The sequence below is a fragment of the Molothrus aeneus genome, chromosome 5 (genome assembly GCF_037042795.1).
Source record: "Molothrus aeneus isolate 106 chromosome 5, BPBGC_Maene_1.0, whole genome shotgun sequence".
Taxonomy (NCBI): domain Eukaryota; kingdom Metazoa; phylum Chordata; class Aves; order Passeriformes; family Icteridae; genus Molothrus; species Molothrus aeneus.
The window spans coordinates 34,694,975-34,719,563 of NC_089650.1; the positions used below are offsets into that span (position 1 = coordinate 34,694,975).

General features: G+C 39.8%; 1 protein-coding gene across 1 annotated transcript in view; it reads left to right on the top strand.

The window, feature by feature from the left end:
- The window catches only part of PTPRR (protein tyrosine phosphatase receptor type R), a 139,222-nt gene that overhangs the window by 94,352 nt on the left and 20,281 nt on the right, over nt 1-24,589 (top strand). Inside the window, exons 7-8 of the mRNA XM_066549636.1 lie at nt 14,310-14,496; nt 19,910-19,994. Coding sequence (XP_066405733.1) covers nt 14,310-14,496; nt 19,910-19,994 — 272 coding nt within the window. The remainder of the gene's footprint in view (nt 1-14,309; nt 14,497-19,909; nt 19,995-24,589) is intronic.

The following is a 24,589-nucleotide window of genomic DNA, read 5'->3' on the forward strand; positions in this document are numbered from 1 at the left end:
ACGCTTGGTTTTGCCTTTACTGTCCTCTGGGGTTTAGTCAGGAATTTTATGATAATTTTATTGTATTCCCAGGTCTCTCATCTGGCGTTTATTCTTGTTACTCCAGTTGCTACTGGTTTTAGCTTGTACACAGGAAACCACAGTGCCAATCAGTGTCGTTCCCAAGGTGACAGGAAACCCTATTTGGTCGGATGTTGATTGTGCTTGTCTTTGCGGCTCCACCCATCACATTTTCTTCCTTTTTGGCTTAAGTTAAGACAAATTAATCAGTGGCTGCCATCTGGTAGACAGTTTTGGTGGGTTTGCAGGGATTTGTCCAGCTGATCTTTTGAAAAGTCACACAAGGCAAAATATCCATGTTAATATTTAAGTGCTTCTTGAGCCTGGAATTTACAGGGACTGCTGTTGCCCTGAGCACATAAGTAATTTGAGTTGTGTGAATGATCCCCTTGTCTTTTTCAGCAGCAGTTTTGGATCTTTAAGTGCTGTTTGGAAATCAGAGAGTTAAACTCTGATGCAGCTTTCCAGTGACTGATTTCCTCAGCTCCTCTCTGCCTCTAATTTGTTTCTGTGCTTGACCATCCAGGCATGGTTTCTGTGACTGCTTCACCAGCTGTCCTAATGTGCAAGCAGAGTGGGACATCTGGGAAAGTGAGGAGATGCACATTAGCTGGACTTGAATGCTCTGAGCACCTTTTCTCAGCCCTTAGCAGGATGTGTCCATCTGTGACATTTGCAACCTAATATATCACCTTTTCACAATGGTAGGTTGGAAGTGCTGTGCTAAGGGACAAAGGCACCAGCCTCTTTATGGGATTGGTTTGTAAGCAGCAAGTATCTCCTGAGCCCTTCACTAGTAGCCACAAGTACTGGTTTCAGCCAAACAACATAGAAGGAAGCATCCGTATCAGATTTACAGCATTCTGATATTTAGAAGGAAGGTTGATTTTTCACATTTGGGGCTTGTATAGAAAAGTTTTCTTGAGTGTCCCCATTAAGGTCTGGAAAAGACTAATGCTTTTATTTTAAACAAAAATATTCCCCTTTCCTCTTGTTTTGGAATGCATTTATCTCTGTTCATGATATTTCTTTTACAGGGCAGCCTAACGCTGAACAAAGTTCAATTCCCCTTAATTTAAAATGTTAGGAACAGACAGAGAAAACACTTAAAGAAAGAAAAGAAAAAAATCAAAGTGCCTCCAAAACTGCAGTGTAAGATATCCAAGTATTTATTTGAATTGCAAGAATCCATGTGCTGGGCAGTGCTTACATCCATCTTATCTTGTAGCCATCAGTTAACAGTCCAGGCCATGAATCTCTTCTTTGAGTGCAATCATAATTAATTTTACTTCTATGCTGTGCTAGGAGAACTCTTCATAATTATGAGAGTTGACTAATTATACTACTTCCTTTTTGAAAAATCCTGTTCTGGATATTCAGCAGAGATCTCTTGCATAGTCAGAGCTAGTATGTACAGAAAGCTTAACATTGTTAGCTAGCAGAAATGTCTCCTGTGTGCACATACACCTTTGCTCAAGGAATACTGCATGTAAATCTCTGGGCTGGGGTTTTTCTCAGCTCTTGCTGGAAATTCTCTTTAGCATTCTCTCTGAGAGCCTTGGTCACAGATCCCTCTGTGCAAGACTCCATATGTACACAAAATTGCAATGTTCCTCTATCAAAGAGACTTACATTCTAGACATCAGAAAAAGTAGTAAATGTATACAGGCAATCAGATGTGCCTCAGCAAACAGAGAAGCAACAGCATCATGGCAGAGATGAGGATGGCCAAAGTATACCATGGGAATGGCTCAGCCAAAGGAATACTGCCCAGAGGCAGAGCTGATTCCATGCAACACTGACATTTCAGCCAGGCTCTTGCTAGAATTGTCTGCTTTGATACCATCACATCCAAGCTGTTGCAACCATTTGGTTAGGCTTTGAATCTTAGCTGAGTTTCCAAGACATTTCAGGAACTCTTTTTGTGATTTTCCTACTAAGACAAGTGGGACATTAATTGGTTAAGTGTTGCAATATCTGTTGCAAATCAGTGCCTATCTTCATGAAATACCTTACCTTTGAACTTTCCGTTCATTTCTCTAACCAGGGGAGTCTGTAAGAAGCTACAAAAATGATATTTCTTTCTGGGACTTTTCCTTAAGCTCTCTATCAAAGAATATACTTTGATGCTTAACAAACAGAGAGTATTGTTATTAATTTATGGTATCTATAGTTATCCTTGTTATGTTAATATTGTGATTTGATAACAGGAGCAAAACAGAACACAGCAACTTCAAATGACCGCTCAAATATGCGATAGGCATCAGAAAGGGAAGTAGTGTATATAATTCCCACACAGAAAAATGTCGTTAAGTACAATGTTTCTCTAGGGAATTCAGTCCCAGTGCTTCAGGATGACCAATGGCAGCTCCCTGGAAAGCTGCTGCCAGCAAGAGATGGGGCTGGTGCTGGGCAGGAGGCAGCTGAGTTTTCCCCTCTGCCAGGGCTGAGAGACTCTCCTGCTTCCCACCATCCCCTGCCAGTGGCATCTCCTGTTTTTGAGATGTCTCAAATCCTTCCTGAGTCATAAAAAATTCCCCTGGGAGACTGCTGCATAGTCCAGAGGCTTTCAGTTCCTTTCCCTGGATTTGATAGTGGATCTAAAAGCACGGTCTTACAAGAAGAGAAAACAATCAGAATGGCAGAAAAGTACACAACAGTTAAAAAATGCAATGTGCATGGGCTTGTTTCACTCCAGACTCTGTTTAGCCTGCTTGGTCTCAGTGGATTTATAGACGTATCTAGGAAGAGAGTTTGGCCCACAGAACACAATACTGAATAGGTTTACAAAAGAAGGCAGCATTGTGAAAAGCAGAAAGCTGGTATTGTAATTAATCCTCAAGTTAATCCTGTAGCTACAGAGAATGTATTTGCAATTTACTGATAAGATTATAATGAAATATCTTTTTTCTCCTTCATCACAAGGATTTTCACAAAGGTAGATGGTTTCAATAGCCCTCTAGTCCCCATGTATAATGCTTACTATTGCCTGGCTCCCAGCTACAGAGCTCATCATCCAGGGTCAGTGCAGAGGTCATAAGGTGGGCTAAGAATACTGTCTGAAGGAAAAACTACAGAAGAGAAACACCAGCCACAAAGATGGGAAAGCACCCTTTGGTTCAGAACATTCTAAAGTACAGATTGGCAGAAGATGGAGAACATACTGAAAATAAGTAACAGTATTAATGAAGTAATCAATAATTCCTGCTTGCTTTGTTCTTGCATTCTTTCCCTAAAACTCCTCTTTCTATTGAAAACAGGATACTGGCCAATCTTTAGCTTTACAGGGTATACCAAATTTATGTTTCTACATTGCTTCAATGTATGTTAGCCTGACCTATATTACATCATCAGCCATATGAAGCTCTGTGTGTTGGAAGCATTTGTGCTGAGATAGATGGAGAGGAGGTCAGGTTGGGAGTGGCTTCAGTTTATCTTTCAGATATGACTTCTCTCCTTTCTCTTTATTTTATAATGCAATGTACATTTAGAGGAATGCTACTTTTGTCAGGATCCTCACTTTTCTCTCCTTTATTCAAATTCATAGAGGTAAATCTAAATCAAGCTGTTTAAGTTTCTAAATGCTATGAATCCTTTGCTAATAGAGGACCGACTGTGAATCTGAAGCAATTGTTATTATGTCACTCCAAAATTTTTAGTCTGTGATGGTGCATATGAGAAAGAGTAGATCAGAAAGCCTTTGCTCTGGCCTTCATCTCTGGGCACAGGTACTGATGCATTTTCCTGTTCTAGAGTCCTGCCTGTGCAGCCCCCTATAGGAATGTCTCTGATGAAGGCAGGTGGTCCAAGGCCATGGACATCAAGGGATCTGCTGAGCTCTGTAGAAAAGAGCTCCAGATCACTTACCTGTCAGTTCCTCATCAGGTTTTCAGCCCTAAATGGGACTGCACAGTTTGGCAATATTTTTTTAAAGGTCTACCTAACCTCTGAAGTGCCAGATAAAGTACACCTTGGCATGCAGACATTTGCAGCTCTCTTAAAAGCATTTAAACGTTGCTCTGTTTCAAATTGCAAGCCTAAGCGGATTTCCTAAACTTTTTTTCCAAAGGGAATGCAGGCATTTTTCACATTAATACGCTTGTTTGAGCAAGCCTTCCCATAGAAATCAAGGCCAGAAAGCCAGACTATGCCAGTGGATCAAGAAAAAAAAGGTGGAAAGAGAAAGGTTTATATGTAAAGCTTAGGTGTCAGGTCTGGAGACTTTAGAAGCAGCTAAAGAAAGGGCAGATCTAAGAGCACATATATGGGTCCTGTCTCTAGGAGCTTAAATCCCATCAGTTCATTGTGCAGCTTAGGTTCATTAGTCACCCTGGGAATGGAGCTGTGTTCCAAAGTGGATGTGCTCCAAGGATTTGGGCTCTGTACAGGCAGGCTCAGGTGCTTTGTCTGCTGTGTGATCGAGCAGAGCTGTTGTGCCGGCTCCCTTTGGAAACGTCCGTAGGTGGCGCAGCTCTGTTGAGCAACGTTGTGGGTCTGGAGGTTTTGCATTCCTCAGAAACTGCTGCTGTTCAGTAATTTCTTCAAAGTGCACTAACAATTCATTTGTCTGCTTAGAAATCTTCCGTGTGACACTTGCAGTAGTCTAAAGATAATGAGGACCAAGTCAAATAAACAAGGAATGTGCTTTTTTATTATCTTAAGGTTGACAGGGTGTAGTAAACGCCTCTTTTCCCAGATGTTCCTTCCTGTCTTTCCCAAATGGCAAACTCACCAGGAAAGAACTCATTGTACTGATTAGCCTTCAAGTCACAATAAAAAATAATTTTCTCCTACTGATACTGTCTGAAGATACTGCCCATTTACATTTAGAATATTCCCGCCTATGTCTTTTTCCAGCTCAGCTGGTTTTGGTTAAAGTCTCAAAAGAGTATTGAAGGACATCAGTATGCAAATTGATTATATATTTGCCTGTTTGGATGTAAGGGTTGTAGATTATATTCCTTAAATGAGCAGCATTTGCAGGATGGAAGTAGAATTTGTGCTTAAGAGATTAATTATTATGGAATACATGAAGCTACATTGACTTACCTAAGGCTCCTCCTATGAAAAAAAACAAACCAACTTTTTTTTTAATCTAAAATATGAAAATTCTAAGATCTATTTTTCATTTATTTGATTATAGACCAATTGAATAGCAGAAAATGTCAGTTAAGCAGTCTTAAAAAAACACTTCCTTGAAGATATTGCTGTAGTGTTGCACCTCTTCATCCTCACTGATTAGTTCAGTTTTCCTAGATAGGCTGTTCTCTGTATAATGCAGACAAGCATCCTCTGGGCATCATGAAGTGCTCAGGAAGAAGTGAGCCTTGCATGTTCTGGGAAAAGTAATCTGGCTTTGCACCTGGATAAGAGATCTAAATTGGCAATGGTGGTACATAGCTACAGCTTCTGCAAGGTCTCACAGAGGTACTTGTGAACTGGAAGCATAGAGGGGAAACTTATACAAGTATGACAAAAATATTATGCAAATTGCTTTTTTTCTTATTTTTTAAACAAAATATACAACAGACAAAATATGTGGGTTTTTTTTAACAGTCCTTGCTGGCTTACCCTAAATAAATGCATTATCTGAGCTCCTTAAGTTGTGCATTTATTTAATATCTGGAGACCTAGCAGTCAATTATTATTACTCCCCATTCTCTTTTCATTTTTCCTATTCTTTTAACTCCTTTTGCTTATATTCATTGTAGTAATCAGAGAGAGAACAGGTCATCCAGTAAGTTTGTGCAATGAGGCCTCCCATATGAAATAGAGCAATGCTACAATGCAAGCAGATAAGAATAGTAATAAACAATACTGCATTCAATTAAAGCTCTACCATGTAAAGAAAATTAACCACTAATTGGTAAACATTTGTTCAGCTCTTGGAATAAACAGCTCAAATAAGCACAACAAATTAGCATCTTCATTGATTTTTGCTTCTGAACATTGAACTCAATTTTCACTCATGCTGCAGACACATATATGTGACTATAAAGCAGAAACAGAGCTTTTGCCATTCAAATTTTATTGAAGATGTAAGTTTGCGTGACAAAATGCAATTTGACTGTAGAAATAATCTACAGGAAAAGATGGGAGGCTGTTTAAGCTTTGCATTTTTGAACAGTCAGTTCCCGTGGCTGAGCAGCATTGCCTTATCGAGGGCAGAACAGGAGTGAATTGGCAGAACATTAGAAAGCCTGATTAAAAGAGGGAAAATTGAAACTACACTCATGTCAGCTGTTTTCCTCTACAGGATATTGAGCCATTCCTGTCCTAACCAGATACTGATTGCTTAAAACTTAATCCAGAAGTACTTGTCAAAACCGTTTCCTCAGCTCATTTTGACCTGCTGAGCTGTGAGTAGATCCTGAGAATTGTTTGCAATTTAGTGCTAGATGTATTGGTCTCCTCTCACTCATGGCTGTGGGAACAAGATCCGACCCACTGGAGAGAACATGAACTGCCTCCAGGTCTCAAAAAAACTATTTAAACTTCATAGCTGAGTCTCCAGACCTGTTTCTGTGGACTCAGAGAGATGGAATATACTGCCAGGAGATTTCTTATAGCTGGGAGGCCGCAGTCTTGCCTCACAGCAGCCATATATCCCTCTTCTTCTCCCAGTAGGTACACTGCTTACATCATTTCCAGACCCCTTCCTCAGAATCAGAAAACATCAGTTAGATGTTTTCTCTGTTATCAAAATAGAGAAAAATAAAAATACAACACTGGAATACTGTGAGGAGAGCTGTGTGACAGAGCAAACATGAACAGAAACAGCAGACATCTTCTCAAGAAGATCCATACTTCATATTATTGCCTTTCTTAGAGTCCTGAGCTTAAATATATTCCATCTCTGGCTTTCAGGTGATAGGTACTAACTTCAGTGTTATATTCAATTAGCCTCTATAAATTAGGTCCTTGGTTTGGTGAGATGGGACTGCTACACCAATGGCTACAGGATTTGTCTCAGGTACAGATATCTGCAAGGCAGAGTAGAAATAATATAAATATCAGTGATATTAACCATTTAATTGTTAAGCATGTTTGTGGAAAATTGGGCTAATACCTATCTGTCCAGGATCTCCTCTCTGGAGAGGAAAAATCAGAGCCAGAAGAATGTTTATCTGTGAGAGGAATAAGGTTTTGGAAATGAGGCCAGGAACCCATAGAAAAAGAGAGGTTTACTATTCCCATGCATGGTAAGAAGTCAATAGGTAATTTCTGGTGGTTTAAGTAGCACTGCTATGTCAAGGGATAGCAGGAGAGTGGGGAAGGTCAAGTTTTGACCTACTGCACACCCAAGTGCTGAAGGTGGAACTAAAGTCCTGAACTTTTTATTTTTATGCATAATAAAGTACCTGTAAAATAACCAGACATGAGCTGAGCAGAATAGATTCTTCGAGGTATCAGATTCTATCAGTTTAGACTAATTGGTCATAATGCAAAGTAAATTCTTGTTTGCCCTTGTTAGGTGGTTGATCTCAACTTCTGATTTCTGAGTACTTCAGTTTGGGATGTGATACAGGTTTGGTTTGTTGAAAATGTTGATAACTTCAGATCAGAGTGGTTCCTAAAAGCCGCAGCTCTTGTTCAGGTAAAACCCGGAATTGTTAGGAGGTAAAGCAGAGAGCATTTGGGAAGCTGAGTTTTCATTGTGGGTCCGCCAAGCATCTGTATATCAGTGCTTCATAGGGCACCTGGGAGTGTAAAAATTAAAAGTACAGTATGGGCAATAAATACTAAGTGCAAATATTTATGTGTTAGGATGACATTCACATGCTTACCTAAATATTTTAGTTCATTATTTTCCCAGACTAATACTGATGATATTGATTAACCTTTGTGGAAAGGAAAAGTAAATAGGAGGATAATTACATTAATGGGTATTGTATATTATCAGAACTCATGGGGTTTTGTATTAGAATATTCTTTAATATGTGCTGCAGCACAACAGAAAATTGAAAGTTATGAGCTCTACATTTCAAGGAAAGAATGTAGATGTAAGAAAAATGAATCTTCATATTTCAAATTGGGATGTTCAATAATGGAATTTTATTGTATTCTTAGAAGACTTGTTTGAGGTATTATGCTGATGCTCAGAAGAAAATCAAGAGATTATCATACCCATTAATGTAACCATACTCACATTCACCCCTACTTTCCCAAGATATCCAGTAATATTAGCAGTACATGGTGGATATATATTTCAGTCTAGCAAGTACAGAGCAAGAATCATATATATGGATTTTGGAAAAAAATAGAAATTGTTCTTATGCATTGGAAGCAAATACTTAATAGTACTGTGAATATTACTTTAAAACTTATCAAATTATTGCTTCAAATGAGAGTCATCTCTTAACCTTCTCAGGACTGTCTGTAATGGATATTATAAATCTTCATTTATGAAGAAATGTCTCAGTTGTTTATTAGATGATCCATATTACTATTTGCCCAAGGCAGGAAGAAAACAGCAATATCTTCAGTCATTTGAAAAAATTATTTTAGCCTCTTTGTACTTCTACTTTTCTACTTTTCCTTTTTTCAACGCTGATTTTTCTTGATGAAGTCAGAGTTTCCTATTTTTATTTATTTTCTATTGGTATAGAAGATTAATAACAATCCTTTTCTAATTTACTGTACTTTTCACACATCACTGGCATTTTACATATCACATTAGTTCATCTACATGACCATGTTTTCTTTTAGCTATTTTGCTGAAAGCTGAAAGAAAGCCGAGAACTGTATTTTTTCCATTGTTCTTTTTTCCAAATATACTTTTTTTCCCTTTGAATTGCTCCGCTGAAACATGAAACTAGGTATGCAGGTGGAGTCTGGCAGCAGTAAGTGCTGGAAAGGCTGCACCTAGTTGTGCCCTCCCAGTGCAATTCCAGCAGAGTAAACCCCACCTGCGGGCAGTGCATTTGCTGATGAGATGGACTGACAGACTCAGGATCCATGGCTAGGCCTAATCCCTGAGCACCAGAGAAACAAAAGGCACGGGGGAATTGTGGTGCTTTTTCCTTCAGTAAAACGCAGGGAGAGCAGCCCTGTGGATCCCTGGTACAAGCGGGATCTGAGGACCCAGAGCAAACTCTCTCCCCAGCAGCTGCGTCCAGCTGTGCTCCCCATGCTAAGTGATGGCTTTATTCACCCACACGGTGACCCAGCTCCTCCTGGGCTGCAGGGGTGGCACAGGAGGAGGCACCTCCCGTGTGTGTCCCTAGTGCTGGGTCAGAGGGCAATGACTCCCAAAGGGCAGCAGCCATCGCCGCTGCTTCCAGAACGGCTAGGGACACAATGGGAGGCTGAGGCTCAGGAATCTGGGTGTTGCATTTTCCACAAGTGCTGAATAAACATGTGTATTTAAAGAAATTATTCAGCTCAAATAAACAACTGGGAAAACGTGTGGGGTAATTGGATTTCTGTAATCAAATCTATGGCTTAATTTTAGGGTCAGGGAAGACTGGAAATGACCTCACTAATGTTTAATAGGGCTTTAGTAACCTGGTGTCCCTCCAAAGTGGACAGGTGGAGCTTCCTTTCAAGAATTTTCAAACAAACATTGCTTTTTAAAATTTTAATTTTATCATGCCTTGTAATAAAATCTGCTTCTATAAATGTATTATTTAAAATACTCTGGTGAATTCTCATCAGTGAACGTGTTCCTATTATCCAAGTGAAAAGAGATCTTTGAGTATGTAGTAAGACTCCCCTCTGGGATTCCAGACAATACACAGACACAAGTGGTTTCCTGATTGCACTTATTCACGTACCCAGTGATGAGGTGGCTGTCCCAGCTGGTGGAACTTCAGAAGAATTAGTCTCCTGATAATTTTAATATAATGTTGCCCAAATGTTTACAATTCCTCAGATTCCTCACATGGTACTCTTCCCCATTAAGACACAACCTCGAGAGGATGCTGGGGTAGGTCTATCATAACAAAATCTCATATTTGGCCCAGACTATTCCCATGGGAAACATAAAGAATATAAAGTTATTTAAAAGGGAAAACAAAGCTTGGCCTGGAGAAATAAGGGAAAACCCATGTGTATGGGTCCCTTATTCTAATTTGAAGTGGAAAACACCAGTCAGGAGATACATATGCATATATATATGTAATGTATGTATGTGTGTGTGTATCTCCAAGTAAAATGAGCTGTCTGATTTGAAGTGTCACTGGTCAGATTGTGACTTCCTTATTCAAAACTTAGTGTAGGCAAGCGCTAATTACCAAATATGGGCTTTGTTTTAGGTGGTACCTCCTTGTTGCTGACCTTGTGCAGTCCCTCCTAGTAAGGTGGAAAAAGGGGAGCTTAATAGGTAACTTCTTTCCATCCAGGCAGTAAAAGAGAAGAGAATTCTTTCTTTCTATTCTTTAACAGGGAGTGAGGAATTTAACTATTAGAGGAACATTGAGAATCCAAAGAGCCAAGAGGAGGACCTGAGACTATAAGCATCTTTTATTAGAACATACAAACACATGATGGTTCAGGCCCTCCCTCATCTTTCAAGACAATGCAAAATGTTCTATTTTCAGCCCTGTTTCTCAGCATAAAGAATGCAATAAAGAAGTCTCTGTGATCAATCTAATATTCGTTATAGCATTTCTAATGTATGTAAACATAATTTAAAAAATTTTGTTAATTGAAGAATAATTCTTCAGAAAGGTTCTTTGCAATATCCATATTTATGGAAACATTACCTTTAGAATTGTGATCTATTGTTTGTCTTCTTATGAACTACTAAAAAGATTGCTTTATATTCAGTTTTTAGTCAATGTGTACCTTTTAATGCATTAAATATGCACCTAAGAACTGGTTCTTCTTTCCAGATTAAGTAAGATCCTCAAGACCAGTGTTCATCAATAATCCCCATAAATGGTAAAAGCTGTAAACTCACAGTTATAATTAGATCAGGTATTTTTTTTGTTGTTGTTAAAAAGGAAATAGTCCTGTTGCCAAGACTGTCAGTTATAACAATGTAAAAGCCAAAGAAAATATTAGCATTTTCACTGTACTTTGTTACTGGACAATGGGAGTACTTTTCCTCTATATTAGGAAATCCCGGAGGCTCTCCCAGAAGTATGTCTGAATCTAAATTGCTACCCATTTCTCAAGCAAAGGTAGCCTAAACAGATTTGGAGGGATTCATTGCACAGCTCTTCTGTAGATTTCTGGATGGTTTTCAAAAGATTGGATTTGCAATACATGCACTCAGAGCCACCTGTTTTAGGGACTGCCTTTTTCCATGGAATAAATTGCTAGTCGTGGTCAGAAGAGGTGCTTGTGTGGAGGGGTTTTGTGACAGGTCTAACAGGATGTTTTTCTTGAGAAGTGATGTGGAGCTGGGAACTGATTTTCTCCCACAGTCTGGTGCAGGCCCCAGGGAAATGGGATAGGAATATGAGCCAGAACCCTCCTGTAGGGTCCAGCTGAGAGCAGCCACCACGGTGTGCCCACTTCCCAGACTATCACAGCTCTGAATTTGGGTATGAGTGCTGGTACTGCTGACTGGGACCCCAGTACCATGCAGGCTGTGCCACGAGGCACAGAACACTACTAGTAGTCTGTGCATGTACCACTTACCCATCATTTTTTGCTTAGGATGCTACTTCACTTCTGCCTACCTTCTAGCACAACTAGCAGAGTCATACCCCACCCACTTCCCTATGCCAACAGAAATTATCCCCACCTACCCCTGGAGGCAGCCAAACACCCACTGCTGACTCACTGTTACAGGCCTGGGCAGCAAAGCTCTTGCTGCCACCCACCCATCACCTAAGCTGAAATAGGCTTGTGAACAAAATGACACAATGTGAGATTCACCCATTCCACTGGGTGGTCTTGTCTCTTGGACATTATTTCTTTACGCTTTGCTAAGTGACAGGGGAGTGACTGGAGTAATTTCTAGTCATGTAGACTGACATGATAGAAATCGCTTAATTTAAAATAAAATTACTGAAGCATCTGCTGATTGTGTGAGGTTCAACAAGGTGAAATGTCAGGGCCTGCCCTTGGGTCACAAAAACCCCTTGCATCTCCACAGGCTGGGGCAAAGTGGCTAGGAATCTGCCCAGTGGAAAAGGATGTGGAGGTGCTGGTCAACGGGAGCTGCACATGGCCCAGCTGGCCAAGAAGGCCAATGGCATGCTGCTCTGTGTCAGGAATAATGTGGGCAGCAGGATCAGGGCAGTGACTGTCCCCCTTCACTCAGCACTAGTGAGGCCACACCTCAAGTCCTGTGTCCAGTTCTAGGCCCCTCACTACAAAAAGGACATTGAGGTGCTGGAGCATGTCCAGAGAAGGGAAATGAAGCTGAAGAAGGAGCACAAGTCCTTTGAAAGAGTGACGAGGAAGCTGGGGATCTATAGCCTGGAGAAAAGGAGACTCAAAGGAGACCTTATTGCTCTCTACAACAACCTGAGAGGGGGTCAACCTCTTCTCCCAAGCCATCAGGAACAGATAAGGGAAAATGACTTCAAGCTGCACCAGATTCAGGGTGGAAGTTAGGGAGAATTGTTTCACTGAAAAGGTTGTCAAGAATTGGAATGGGCTTTCCAGGGACGTGGTGGAGTCACCATCCCTGTAGGTGTTCAAGAAATAATTGGACATGGCACTTAATGCTGTGGTTTAGTTGGCATGGTGGTGCTCAGTCAAAGGTTGGAATCACCAGTCTTGGAGGTCTTTTCCAACCTTAATGATTCTGTGATGCTACAGAGGAAAGCATTCCCCCAACATTAGTAGCATTTGCCTCATAGATACTATCAGATGATGTCTGTATTAAAATAATATCTGGTATTACTGTAAAAGGGACAGTTGTATCTTAACATCCAGTGTTCAGAGAGGTGTGTAGTCACACTCTCCCAGCAGTTCTCCTGCAGATGAGAAATGCACACAACCAAGGAGAGTTTCAGCAGAAAAACTGGAATCACTGGATGATAGATTACCCAGTAAATAGTTAATCATTGGCATATGGGATGTTACAAATGGGCAAGGTTGTATACTGATCTGGCAGGATGGCAATTAGGAGAGACTTGAGACAATCTTTTGTTATGTTTGTCTATATCCAAGCATGATAAAGTAACGAAGAGTTCAAAGAACTTCCTTGTAAACACACCTTAATGGAAAGCCAATAATCTGCAGAGGTAGGAATCTAACTGGTGTTCTCACATCTCTATCTGTGCATAGCTGCTTCGTAAAGGCTAACTGAGCTGGGCATCTGTAGTCCAGCTCATTCAGCTGAATCTGTCAGTCTTACAGGACTGATTGCTGCTTAGTAAACACAATAGCTTTGATAAATGCCTATAACTTTGTGTTTAGTCATCAGTTTGCAGACCATGGATTTTTTTCAATCAATATGCCTAAAGTTAAGGGTCAAGTAGATAATATTTGATTGATGGGTTGAAAATACAAAAAAAAAAAGCCAGGTGTCTTAAGTATTGTTTTAAGAAAGCCTCAAAAAGAATAGGGCTCATACCAAGCCCCATACAAGTGTGGTCTATTTTTATTTTCATGGCTCAAAGTTGTTATTGAATCCAACTTTATTTTCCTGTAGAAATGGAAATGTTATGAATTTTATAGTCCTGCAAGAAATGTATAGCATTTCCAAATAGCCCCTTTTAAGTTTATGACCATTCCTTCTCCTCAGACACAGATAATTTCTTGTGGTTTATTGCCTCTCCTTTCTCTTCTATCTAGCATAAGACGTTGTCTACTGTCTTGGTAGTCCCAATGTTTATACTGCCTTTCACTTCTTTCTGCTGTTTTTATAAAATTTTCCTGCTCCATTATGTATATTTATATGTATATTTAATTTCAGTAAATTCTTAAACATGCACCTGACATAACTCTGAATTTATTTCACACTGTTATGTATGTCAGTCAGAAATATATGCCCCGTACTTTCTTCTGAAATATTTCTTCTTTACCAAGATACCACTTTCGCATTTGACATTCGTAACAATAAAGTAGCATATAGGAAGTTGTTTCTGCTTCTAAGAATAATTCAAATAGTTGCCCCAATCACACATTTTTGCAGCATAGGTTGTTAGATTGAAGAAGTAGGATGTCCTTGGTTTTCCATCTGCTCAGTTGTATCAGTGAAAATAGTCTTGCAGTCTTTGCATGCCCAAATCCATCAGTGACTATAGAGAAAGTCAGGGTGCGTGAATAACTCAGGATCCGCTTCATGAGTGTGGGATAGTAACACGGATCGCATATAACCACTGAATTATTTTCTGATGCAGACGAGGATCCAACGTGTCACTAACTTTGGATATGAGCAGCTTGGGAAGTGTTGAACCTTTCGTCGCTGTGCCAACCCCACGAGAAAAAGTAGCGATGGAATACCTGCAGTCAGCTGGCCGCGTCCTGACACGGCAGCAGCTTCGAGAGGCAGTGGCATGTTCTCATTTGCTTCAGACAGAATTCATGGTGAGTTTAACAACATGCCTGAAATGAGGATTTTTGACATAAGTGGCACAACAGGAACTGGGAGGAAAAAATATTCAGGCAACACCTTAAACTCAAGGTACAAATTGTTTCCAAAAGGCAGATTAGATAGTTTCAAGAGGGTGTTTTATGTTTTTGCACTAAAGACAGAAAAGTAAGTCAATTATATCCGTGGACAATAGAGATTCCTCTTGGTCTGAAGTCCCATCACAGATGGGCTACATATTATAATAGAACTACAGTGCAAACAGTCAGAACTGTAACACTGTGACAGTTTCAAAGAGATCATAAAAACTATGATGAAAACACAGTCATAGTTGGAGATTTTGTTTATTCCCATATAAACACCATGTATGTTTGCAATTTGAGCACTAAATTTTTAGTTACCATAAATTATTTTTTGGAGCAGACAGGGATACCCACAGTCCCTGTCCAAAAGGGACTTTTTTCCCAAGGTCCAAAATACCTTTAACAAGCATGACATACAGCAGCCTAATATACTCAAGACAAAAAACTGTGAAGTGTTTCACAAGTGTATTTATTAGTAAAAAGGGTAAGAATCTAAAATGAAGAAAGTGGCCAGGTGGAAAAAAGTCAGAGCAGATAAACTCAGTCAGGGAAAACACATTACAACACATTACTTTAAGAAGACCTGAAAAAATCTGGTATTGCCAAACACTCAGATGAAAGAAGTTGTCAGAAAAAAAGGAGACCTTTATTACAAGGGAAATAGAAAAGAGCTTTAACTGAAGCCACTTGAATGTGAAAGCTGAGTAAGGCAGGACAAAAAAGGTTTTGAATTTAAAAAAAATCATAACTTCATGTTTAAACAGATCAAAAGCATGAAGCTTACTAAAGAATACAAAGATCAATTGATGACCAAAATGGTATAAAATTGATTTGGAGAAGTTGAACCAGTAGGTGAGGAGTGACTCCATTATTTGCATCTGCATTGACCTAAGAAGAACTTTGGAAATTTCCTTCATCTGTGGCAGGGATAGGCTCAAGCAGACCACTAGAAGTTCTGTCTGATATTGAAGCATTAGTGGAAGGGATTCTATTACAAGTCGATAAAATAAATAAAAGTTAGTAATAGTCACCCAGGAATCCTAAAGGAGTCTTATATATGCACTTAGTGATGTATTAACTGGAGAGGTGTAATGTAGCAGTTGTGCTTCAGCAGCTGAGGAATCAGAGGGCCAAAGGTAGCAATTTTTCAGAAGGGTTCCAGAATTGATCCAGAGAACTGTATGTCTAGAAATCTGATGTCTAAATCAGAGAAACTGTAAGGAATTAAAATTAAACATGCCAGAGCATGTGACCCTTTAGGTTTCTTTTTGTTTCCAGTCTGTGCATGTGAATAAACAGATGAGTGCCATTTTACTCTAAAAATAGCTGTTCATTATGAATAATTGCATCCTATGGAGCAGCCCTTTCAATTACCTTTAAAATCCAAAGTTTTTATTAAAAGTCATTTGCTTAAGAGAAGTAAATCCCTCAGTTCTTCTACCAGAACATGGACAGACAGTGTACACAGAAAAATTACAATCATCCAACATATTTTTATCACCAGTTATTCCTTAGGTTCTCTGCCATTCTGCTGCTTGGGCAGGAAAGACAGAAGAAATTACTTCATCATGCCTAAGCCCCCCATGTTAGGAGACAGTTTGTACAGACAAATTGGCACTTCATAGAATCCTGCTTACCCAAATTGTCCCACACAGCAGTTGTGCACAGCTTTGTGCAGGCAGAGTCACATTTTATTTGTCCCTCAGGGGGGGTACAACATGGCTCTGGCCATTCAGTGTTTCCATAGAGTTTTATTGAAGAGGTCATGACTCGTCTATTCTGTTTTTAAACCATTTTTTAAAATGTGTTTTAAGATGAAGCTGTTGAGCAGTATCTGTTTACTATGTTCCTTGCTACAGATAATAGCTCAAGTAGGAACTCGAGGCATGCAAAGAACGCAGTATATAACCCTCAGCCTTTCTGCTCACACAGCTCATTTTAACTAGCTAAAGAAATAAAGTAAGGCAGTCTTCTGGAGACTAGAATTATTGAAGAACTTCCAAATGTGAAAGAAGTGGAGAAATTTTTGAAGTTTTCAGTGGAAACTTAAAACATGAGCTCTTTCAGGTTATTTTTAGTTCTTCAATTTTTTTTCATTAACAATTAAAGGGGCATTACTTAATTAAAGGCTATATTTGGTTGGGAGAATATACCTGTTTTGCAAGGAGAAAGAAACATAATTTTCCCAGCATATATTTTTTCTTTAGTAGCCTGAGTTGGTACTCTTCAAAGGATAGAATATCTGAAGTTGGTAGCAGATGATAAAATTCATTTCCAAAACACCCAAATGTCAAAAAATACAGTCCTGCATGGGAAAGTGCCTGATCATTAAATCTAAAAAATTACATCCTCAAAAATAAGAGGGATGAGTATAATGACTACCTGCCTGAATTTTCCTAAATTTTGCCAAATTTTCTTGAATGCTTTCAGAGATCCAAATCATATCTCTTCAGGTGTATGAATAGCATTTAAAACTTAATGTGAGCCAGAATAGCTGCTATTAGAAGGCATCACTCAGAGAGGGAAACCAGCCCATGAACAATATGCTTATGCATCTATAATTGCATGCAAGTGGCTGAGCATGGGAATGTGTGCAGTTTATGCATTATTTGCAATTTTTAAATTAAACACATATGTTTAATAAAATAATTATATATATATATATGTATATTGCCTATGCAGCTACTGAGTTTGTATACTAGTTTGCACATGTTCCTGCTATTTGCAGTCTGCTAGGCTTATTTGCTCCCCTTGTTAGCAGGAATGTTATCACCATATTATCCTGATCTTTTTTTTCTGGAATAATCTCTTTTTTCTCACAGCCAGTTTCAGAATAAGTGACTTGTCTGTGGCTGTGATCCACGGTGTATTGTCAGATTTCTGTCTGTGCCCTTGGACTCACAAGTACTTACTACTGGGAGGAGACCACTGATTAGAAAGTGTTTACAGGATGTAAGTGATTAATGTTATTAATGGTCCCGGTTGGCCCAAAGAAATGTGTTTCTGTTTTCAACTTGGTGGTATTTTTGCATCTGTCAGTAACTCGCCAAATGATGAGCTATTAAAAAGTTTCAGCAGGCATAGTAAGGGAGACAGCCACACATCTGGAAGACCCTCACCGACCACCATCACTTGGGCAGGCAGAGGACTCTTCCTCACGCATTTTTTCCAGTCTCTGTCGATGACAGACAGAGATTCCATTAAGCACAAGCTCAGTGTCTTGCTCTCTCTCACTTGGTGCATAGTTTAGCACAGAAACCTTTCAGAGGCCATGTACTGGTGGTGTTTGTACTAAGCCAGAACTGAGCTAGGGAAGCTCTAGGTCAGCCAGTTGGAACAAGACCCAAGGGCCAAGGGAAGTCTCAGACAGAGGTCACCATTGGGAAGCAGTAGAAGTCAGAGGTGAATATGAGGAGGGTATGGGAGCTCATTTTGTAGTTTTGTGGATGAGGAAGCAGCATTAGACGCAGGACAGAGGTGAGATGGTTTGACCTGAGCAGTGGGGATGAGGTTTATGCAAGAATGAAGTCTTAAAAAATAAGATCCTGAACTTAGGATAGCCATCATATGGATGGCAGTACAGTGATCTGAAACAGGATTGGGTGAAGTACCTGCAAGGAAGGTGTGTCTTAGCAGTAACACTTTGGCTGGCCTGACACAGCAAGTCATTCTTTTGAGGAGCCAGCTGAAGACCAAGAAGAGATCAAGGAAGAAACTGAGTGAGGGAGAGGGGAAGAGTAAAGAAGGTCCATGAAATGCATGGGCATAAGTCAGAGAAGGTAGAAAAATAAAATCGACACAGCTGCAACCTCACATAGGAAGATGTTCGGAAGCCAAGCTGGAAAGTGGAGAATCACAGCATTTCAATATGAGCCATCTAAATTTTACTTAACTTTGCCATCTCTTCAAACAGTAAAGTGAGAGTGTAGCTTCTTCCCCGGTTTGGTGAACTCATGTAAAAGTCTGCTGTTGGGTGCCTGTTTGACAAGTTGTTAGAGACCTCATCCCTGTTCCTTTAAAAAAAAATCCCTGCAGAGGTTGGTCATGCTGGGCAGGACCATAGCTTGTGTTGAAGGACAGGGACCAGGAATCTCTGCTGTACCAAAGTACTGGTAGGCCTGCACCTCTAGAGTAGAAACCAGCTCATTTTTGGAGAAAATCCGTAAGTAAATTTTCCAGTGATGCAAGTCAACAGATCCTCCTCAGGTTCCTAAGAGGCAATTATGTAATATGCCACCATCTCTTAGGCTAAACGTCCCAGGCCAGCATGATGTTTCCAGGTCTCTAGTTATGACTGTTCTTTTAAGTAGAAGTATTAATTTACTGAAGAATAAATTCCAGCTTACTGTAAGACAATTCAAATAATAGTGGCCCAAAAAAAATCAGCATAAAAAGGAAGATTTTAGTAAACTGAAGCATTTTTAATGTGATTTTGCCAGATTATTTTAGTTGGTAAAACATCCCCCACAATCATGAAACAAAAAAAAAACAACCCCTGAATATTTCATCCTGCCATTTTAAAAGGGTTGGTTTTATTCAACTGTAGAAACATTGTTTCAGGACCTCAAAATCAAAGTTGTTCTTACTCTCCCTTTAACCAAGTTCAGCATTTTGTTCAGTGCAAATTTTGATTTTTACTTTTCGTGCTGACAAACAGTTTGAAATACAGGAATTTTAAGTTTATGAGGAGTTTATAATTTGTGTATTTTTGAAACTTAAAGGAAACTGTCACATTAGTTACCAACACATGCAATATAAATCAATCACTAAAAGATGAAAATGAGAAGGAAAAGAAATAGCTTCAGATTTTTATTACTTTTGAGTCTGAATGCAAAATACTAAGGCATCTCATTCTAGTAGTTTAAATAAAAGGCAAGTGAGGTCTTTGAATTTCATTGATAAGGGCTTAGCACAAAATTTTTTAAACATTTTCCATATATTAATTTCTATTATTTGCCATTATATTTAATTATTTATGAAGTTCCTGCCCCAATTATGTAAAGTATTGCTCTTTTTTGCCACAGCACTATACTTTTGAGCTCCAATTTTCTGGAACTATAGTGCATTTTAACCTTAGTCTTAATCCCATAAAAACTTTTTTAAAAAAATAATTCATCAGAAGTGTTCCTTGGAAGTCACCCCTTCAGTATGCAACTCCTTGTGTTTATTAAAGGAAGGGTGTTGACAGGCTTGAGGTGGGAACCACTTTTTTTCTTAATAACTTTGATGTTAAGAGACAGTTGTGTAACAGCAGATGGCCTTCTGGTGATAATTTCCTGCATGGCTCCTTTGGAAACATCAGTCTGATTTAATTTATTTTTTATAGGAAATACCAATGAATTTTGTGGATCCCAAAGAAATTGACATCCCGAGTCATGGAACTAAAAACCGCTATAAAACAATTTTGCCAAGTAAGTGAGCTAGCTCGTGGTTTCCTACTATGACATTTAGTCCTGCTTTGAGAACGTATTGCTGTGAAAATCTAACCGTCTTTATATTTGCTTGGTGTGAACCCATTCATACTTGTATTTATAATCCATGTAGAAAGATAACAGAAGCCCAGTGCTGTAGGACTAGCAAATGCAGAACTCTCACTGGAAGCCTTAGTAGGTACACAAGTTGGCAGCATCCCTGCCACGTGCTGAAGGGCAAGCCTGGGTTATGCTGGTTTTCTCTGAAAGGCAACTCAGGCAGATGGGACAGTGAGGTCTGCCATGCTTTGCAGTAGCTCCTCATCATAGCCCAAACCATCCTGCAGTCACTGAATTCTTTCTGGTTGGGTCACTGAATTCTTTCTGGTTGGGTCAAGATACTTGGGACTGAAAAAACCCAGACTATAAAAAGCAAGTGCAACCTATCTTGTCTTTTAGTGGGCTTCCATCTCTTCATTGCTCTTAACTTGTTACTGCCTTGCTATACTGCTTCTGTATTTTCATTGTATATATTTTCATATAGCATTGCTTTGTTATAATTGGAGGTGATTGAAAACTTTTCAGTGGAATAGTTTTCCTTCAAAATACATGTTTCTCTGAAATGCAGTTGTTTTCATAACATTTGTTGGTGGATAATAAGATATTCCATTTCACTTTTATTAAACATTTTGTTTTGTGTTCTGTTTCAGAATAGGTTGCAGAAGTTTCAATATTACACTAAATATAGACATGAATAGTTGAGTTTTTATCATTTTTGGCATCACCAAAGTGAAAAAGTTTCGCGATTCAAAATATTACAGAACATTCCCACATAAAAATGTAAATCCCTTGCTTAGATTTGGAATGAAGAATACTTTTACAATGACAGCATGTCCTATCAACTAGAAATTTGCTTTCTAAACCTCTCTAGAATATCCTTGCAGGCCTGTGTTATATGTTAGTCATCAAATTCACACATCTTCAATTATGAGGTTTCTCTCACCAAAACTGAAAACATCATAATTTGTTCATATCACACCAAGGCCTTGCAGTCAGACTAATGAAAACTGATGGCCTTCAGCCTCTAGATTAATCTCAGAAATGTGATATGTCACTGGGAAAGAAGCTTGTATGGAATCCTTGCTTCTCTTCAGTTTGCAGTAATATTTTCACTGTGCTCAAGGTTAGTTTATCTATTTCAGCCAAAAGCTGTGTGTATCCGAGTTCAGTCAAGAAATATTGAAGGCAATTAAAGTCAGAAGGTAACTGAATGCAAGTTGGATACCAACAATCAGACAATTCAGCATCCCCTAGAGTCTGGCCCAGTGTCAACAGGATGTACACAGAGGGTGAAATCCTCACCCCTTTGATAACAGCAGGACTTTTGCCATCAGCTGCAGTGGAGACAAGATATCACCAGCCCCCCTCTGCCTTACTTGCAGATTTTTGGAAGGAGTTCTCCCTTCCCATGTCCAGGGTGCCCCAGCCACCATCAGGTTCACCTCCAGCAACGCCTTGCAAGTGCAATGAGTCCAGTTTCACTGTAGCATGTGTTTTGAATTGGGACACAACAGCTGGGCCGTGCTCCATGCTGATGAGCTTTGAGAACCAGCATGTCTGTGTGTCCTCAGCTTCAGTTAGCTGGGATGTGCCACTAGCTCCACATTTTCAACCCAAGCACACTGCTGGTGCGCACCACAGCTGCCCACTGACAGGCACTTTGTAACCATCCTTGACAGAAATCAGAATGTTTGGTGTATGTTAGCACCAGGTTTTTTCAAAGATATTTTGAGGATTGAGGCACATGCTCATAATAAATATTCGTGTACCCCACACCCAGTCTGAGAGGGTTTGGAAATTTGAGTGATTAAATAGAGCAGCTTTCCTGGTTTCCTGCTCAGATGATATCAACCCTCTGCTTTGTACACCCGCATCAGCTTTTCCATTCCCAGCACTGGGTGCGTCTCCTGAATCGGGGCACCTGTGATGACAAGTGACATCCTAAAAATGCCCAGTCCTGCTAGCTCCACCCTCTGTGCTGTAGTGTGGATATTCTCATTTTCTAAGAGATAATTCTGTGACAGGGTGCATGAGGGCAGGTTTATGTTAGCAGATACCACCCAGCCAGACACACTCATGTGAAATACAACTAAAGCCTATTGAAAATTATTCTATATGGAAACCTACAAAGTACAGGAGATGTTACATTTCTATGACAGATGTTTCAGTTGCAGCAGAACATAGCCAACACTCTTATGCAAACACCAGGCTGCCGCTTTAAGTTCTCTAATGTTAATTGCATGACAATCATGTTCTAATTCAACTACTGAGGGGCCAGTGTGGGATCAGAGCTGAGCAACTAAGCAGTTCCCTAAGATCAGTATTTCTCCATCCTTCCTCCTGACTGTGACCCCACCCATAGCTCCTGTTAAACCCTGCTCTGTATCTTTAGCTGCATTCCCTCTGCCACCAATCTACAGTATTTCTCACACCCTCTGAGCAGGTTTCCAGTCCTGCACACCGATTTCCCAGTCTCTCACTACAGCCACATTCCTGTGGCAGAATAGCAGCCCTGCTGCTCATTCCTTATCCTCTTACTCTACATCTTCACCTTTGCCTGCTTGTCTCCTGCAGCCCCCACTACATGTCCTTGTAGCAGGACCTCAGCTTCCTACTATCTTCTCCTATATCTCCTGCTACTTCTTCAGCCCTACATATTTCCTACTTCCTGTCTCACTTGTCCATCTCAAACCAGAAGCAGAATTCCTGTGGTATTTCAGAGTATGCATGGACTTTTGCTTACAAAAGAGCAAGTGGATTAACACTATTCTGTGGGTATCTTTTATGTGCAACACATCCATTAGTTTACCATACCCTGTCCCTCTCTGAAGATTAACCTTAAGTCAAAAGGCTGTATGAAAACACCTTGGGCAGAGCAGCAGATTCACACTAACATGAAGATAGAAACCACTTAGGGGGTCAGACCCAGAAGCCCACAATCTGTGGCTTGTGCTAACACTTGCTCTGACATTCCACTAAAGACAAGGAGAAGGTTAAATCATATGATCAAAGCACTTTATTATGAAAGCATATAAACAGATGCTGGAAAACTATTCTCCTGATGCTGAAATTTTTGAGCTCCTTTTCACTCCCCAGTCCTGACTACAAACAGTCATATTTGCTCCAGTTCTGCTCCCTAATGAAAGCACCAATGGAGTTCATGGAGTGAATGATCCTCCAGTATCCATGGCATGGCAGGAGGCTGTCCAGCACTGTTACCATATAACCCTGCTTGTTCCCTGCACCAGCCACTCTCATGGAGGCAAGTTACATTCCCTCTAACACCCTCCTATCCCTCCAACATTATAAATTCAGGACAACATTAATTTGTTAAAGGTGGAGTTAGAAGAAGCACCTTCTAGTCTACTGAGAGAACTATCCCAGACTTCCTAGATACATGGGAAAAAACAGCAGTAATTTTGCCTCAGTTAAAACTATAGAAGACATATTTTATTAGTAATTATAAGTCTTTAGCAGCACCAGTGCATTTTCAGATACTTTATAGACATTGATGAATTCAACCTTGCAGTCAACATCTGTCTTTCTGCTGTAGCTTCAGACTCCAAGACTTTGCCATCCTTAAGGATAAGATTATTATGTCCAAGGTATTTGTCATTCAGGAGGAAGCTAATGACTTCCATTTGTGTCTGATGATTGCCTAGTGGTCTGGATCTTTAGCATTGCTCAGGCTTTCCTCTTCTCAGGGCTCAGTTTACAGCACTTGCCTATTTCATAACTGATCATGACTGTTAATTTATAAAAGATTCCTGTTCGGAAGCAGTGTTTGTTTCATTGATTGGAGTTGGAAGGAGGTCTCAGAAATTGTGAAGCTGATTTAGCTGCTCCCTAGTAACAGAGGCATTTATCTCAAGACATAGCAATTAAACTGGACGTTGGGTCTGCTTGGAAGAGGTTTTTTAAGGTAGGGGTCAAGCAACACCAGAATCAGAGGCATTGTGTGAGCTAGAGGAAGCGGGTGTTTTTTCAAGGCCACGTAGCCTGAGGCATTTGTGGAAATGGCTAATAACCACTCTGTGCTGAAAAGAAATGAGAGGTTTCCTGTCCTCATATTGTTAAAGGAAAAAAAAGCTCTAAGTGAAAAAAGTTAGGAAAACTAGTGCAAAGATATTTTAACACAAGTTAATTAGGGTTCACGTAGTGCTATTAACCACAGAAGATAAGACTTCCATGTGCAGACCTTGAAGTCATGCAGTCATTTGCATATTTTAAGAAACATACTTTCAAAACATTATCCTGGGTTCTACAAAGCCTCCACTCCTGTCCAAGGTGCTCCCATGACCTCCAGTGGAAAAAGGACATAAAGTATGTTTGGGATCATCCCTCCTCTTCCTCTGGTTTGCAAAGGTTTTATTCTATTCTTAGGAAGAGAATGAAAAGTCACAAAAGAAATCCAGAAGCAACTCTGAAAATACTAGGTTTTGCTGCAGCATATGTATATACATCAGTTCTATATTTTTTGTGTAAACAGCAGGGCCACACACTAAACAGTGGTTTTTTATCTCTTTCCAGCTCAG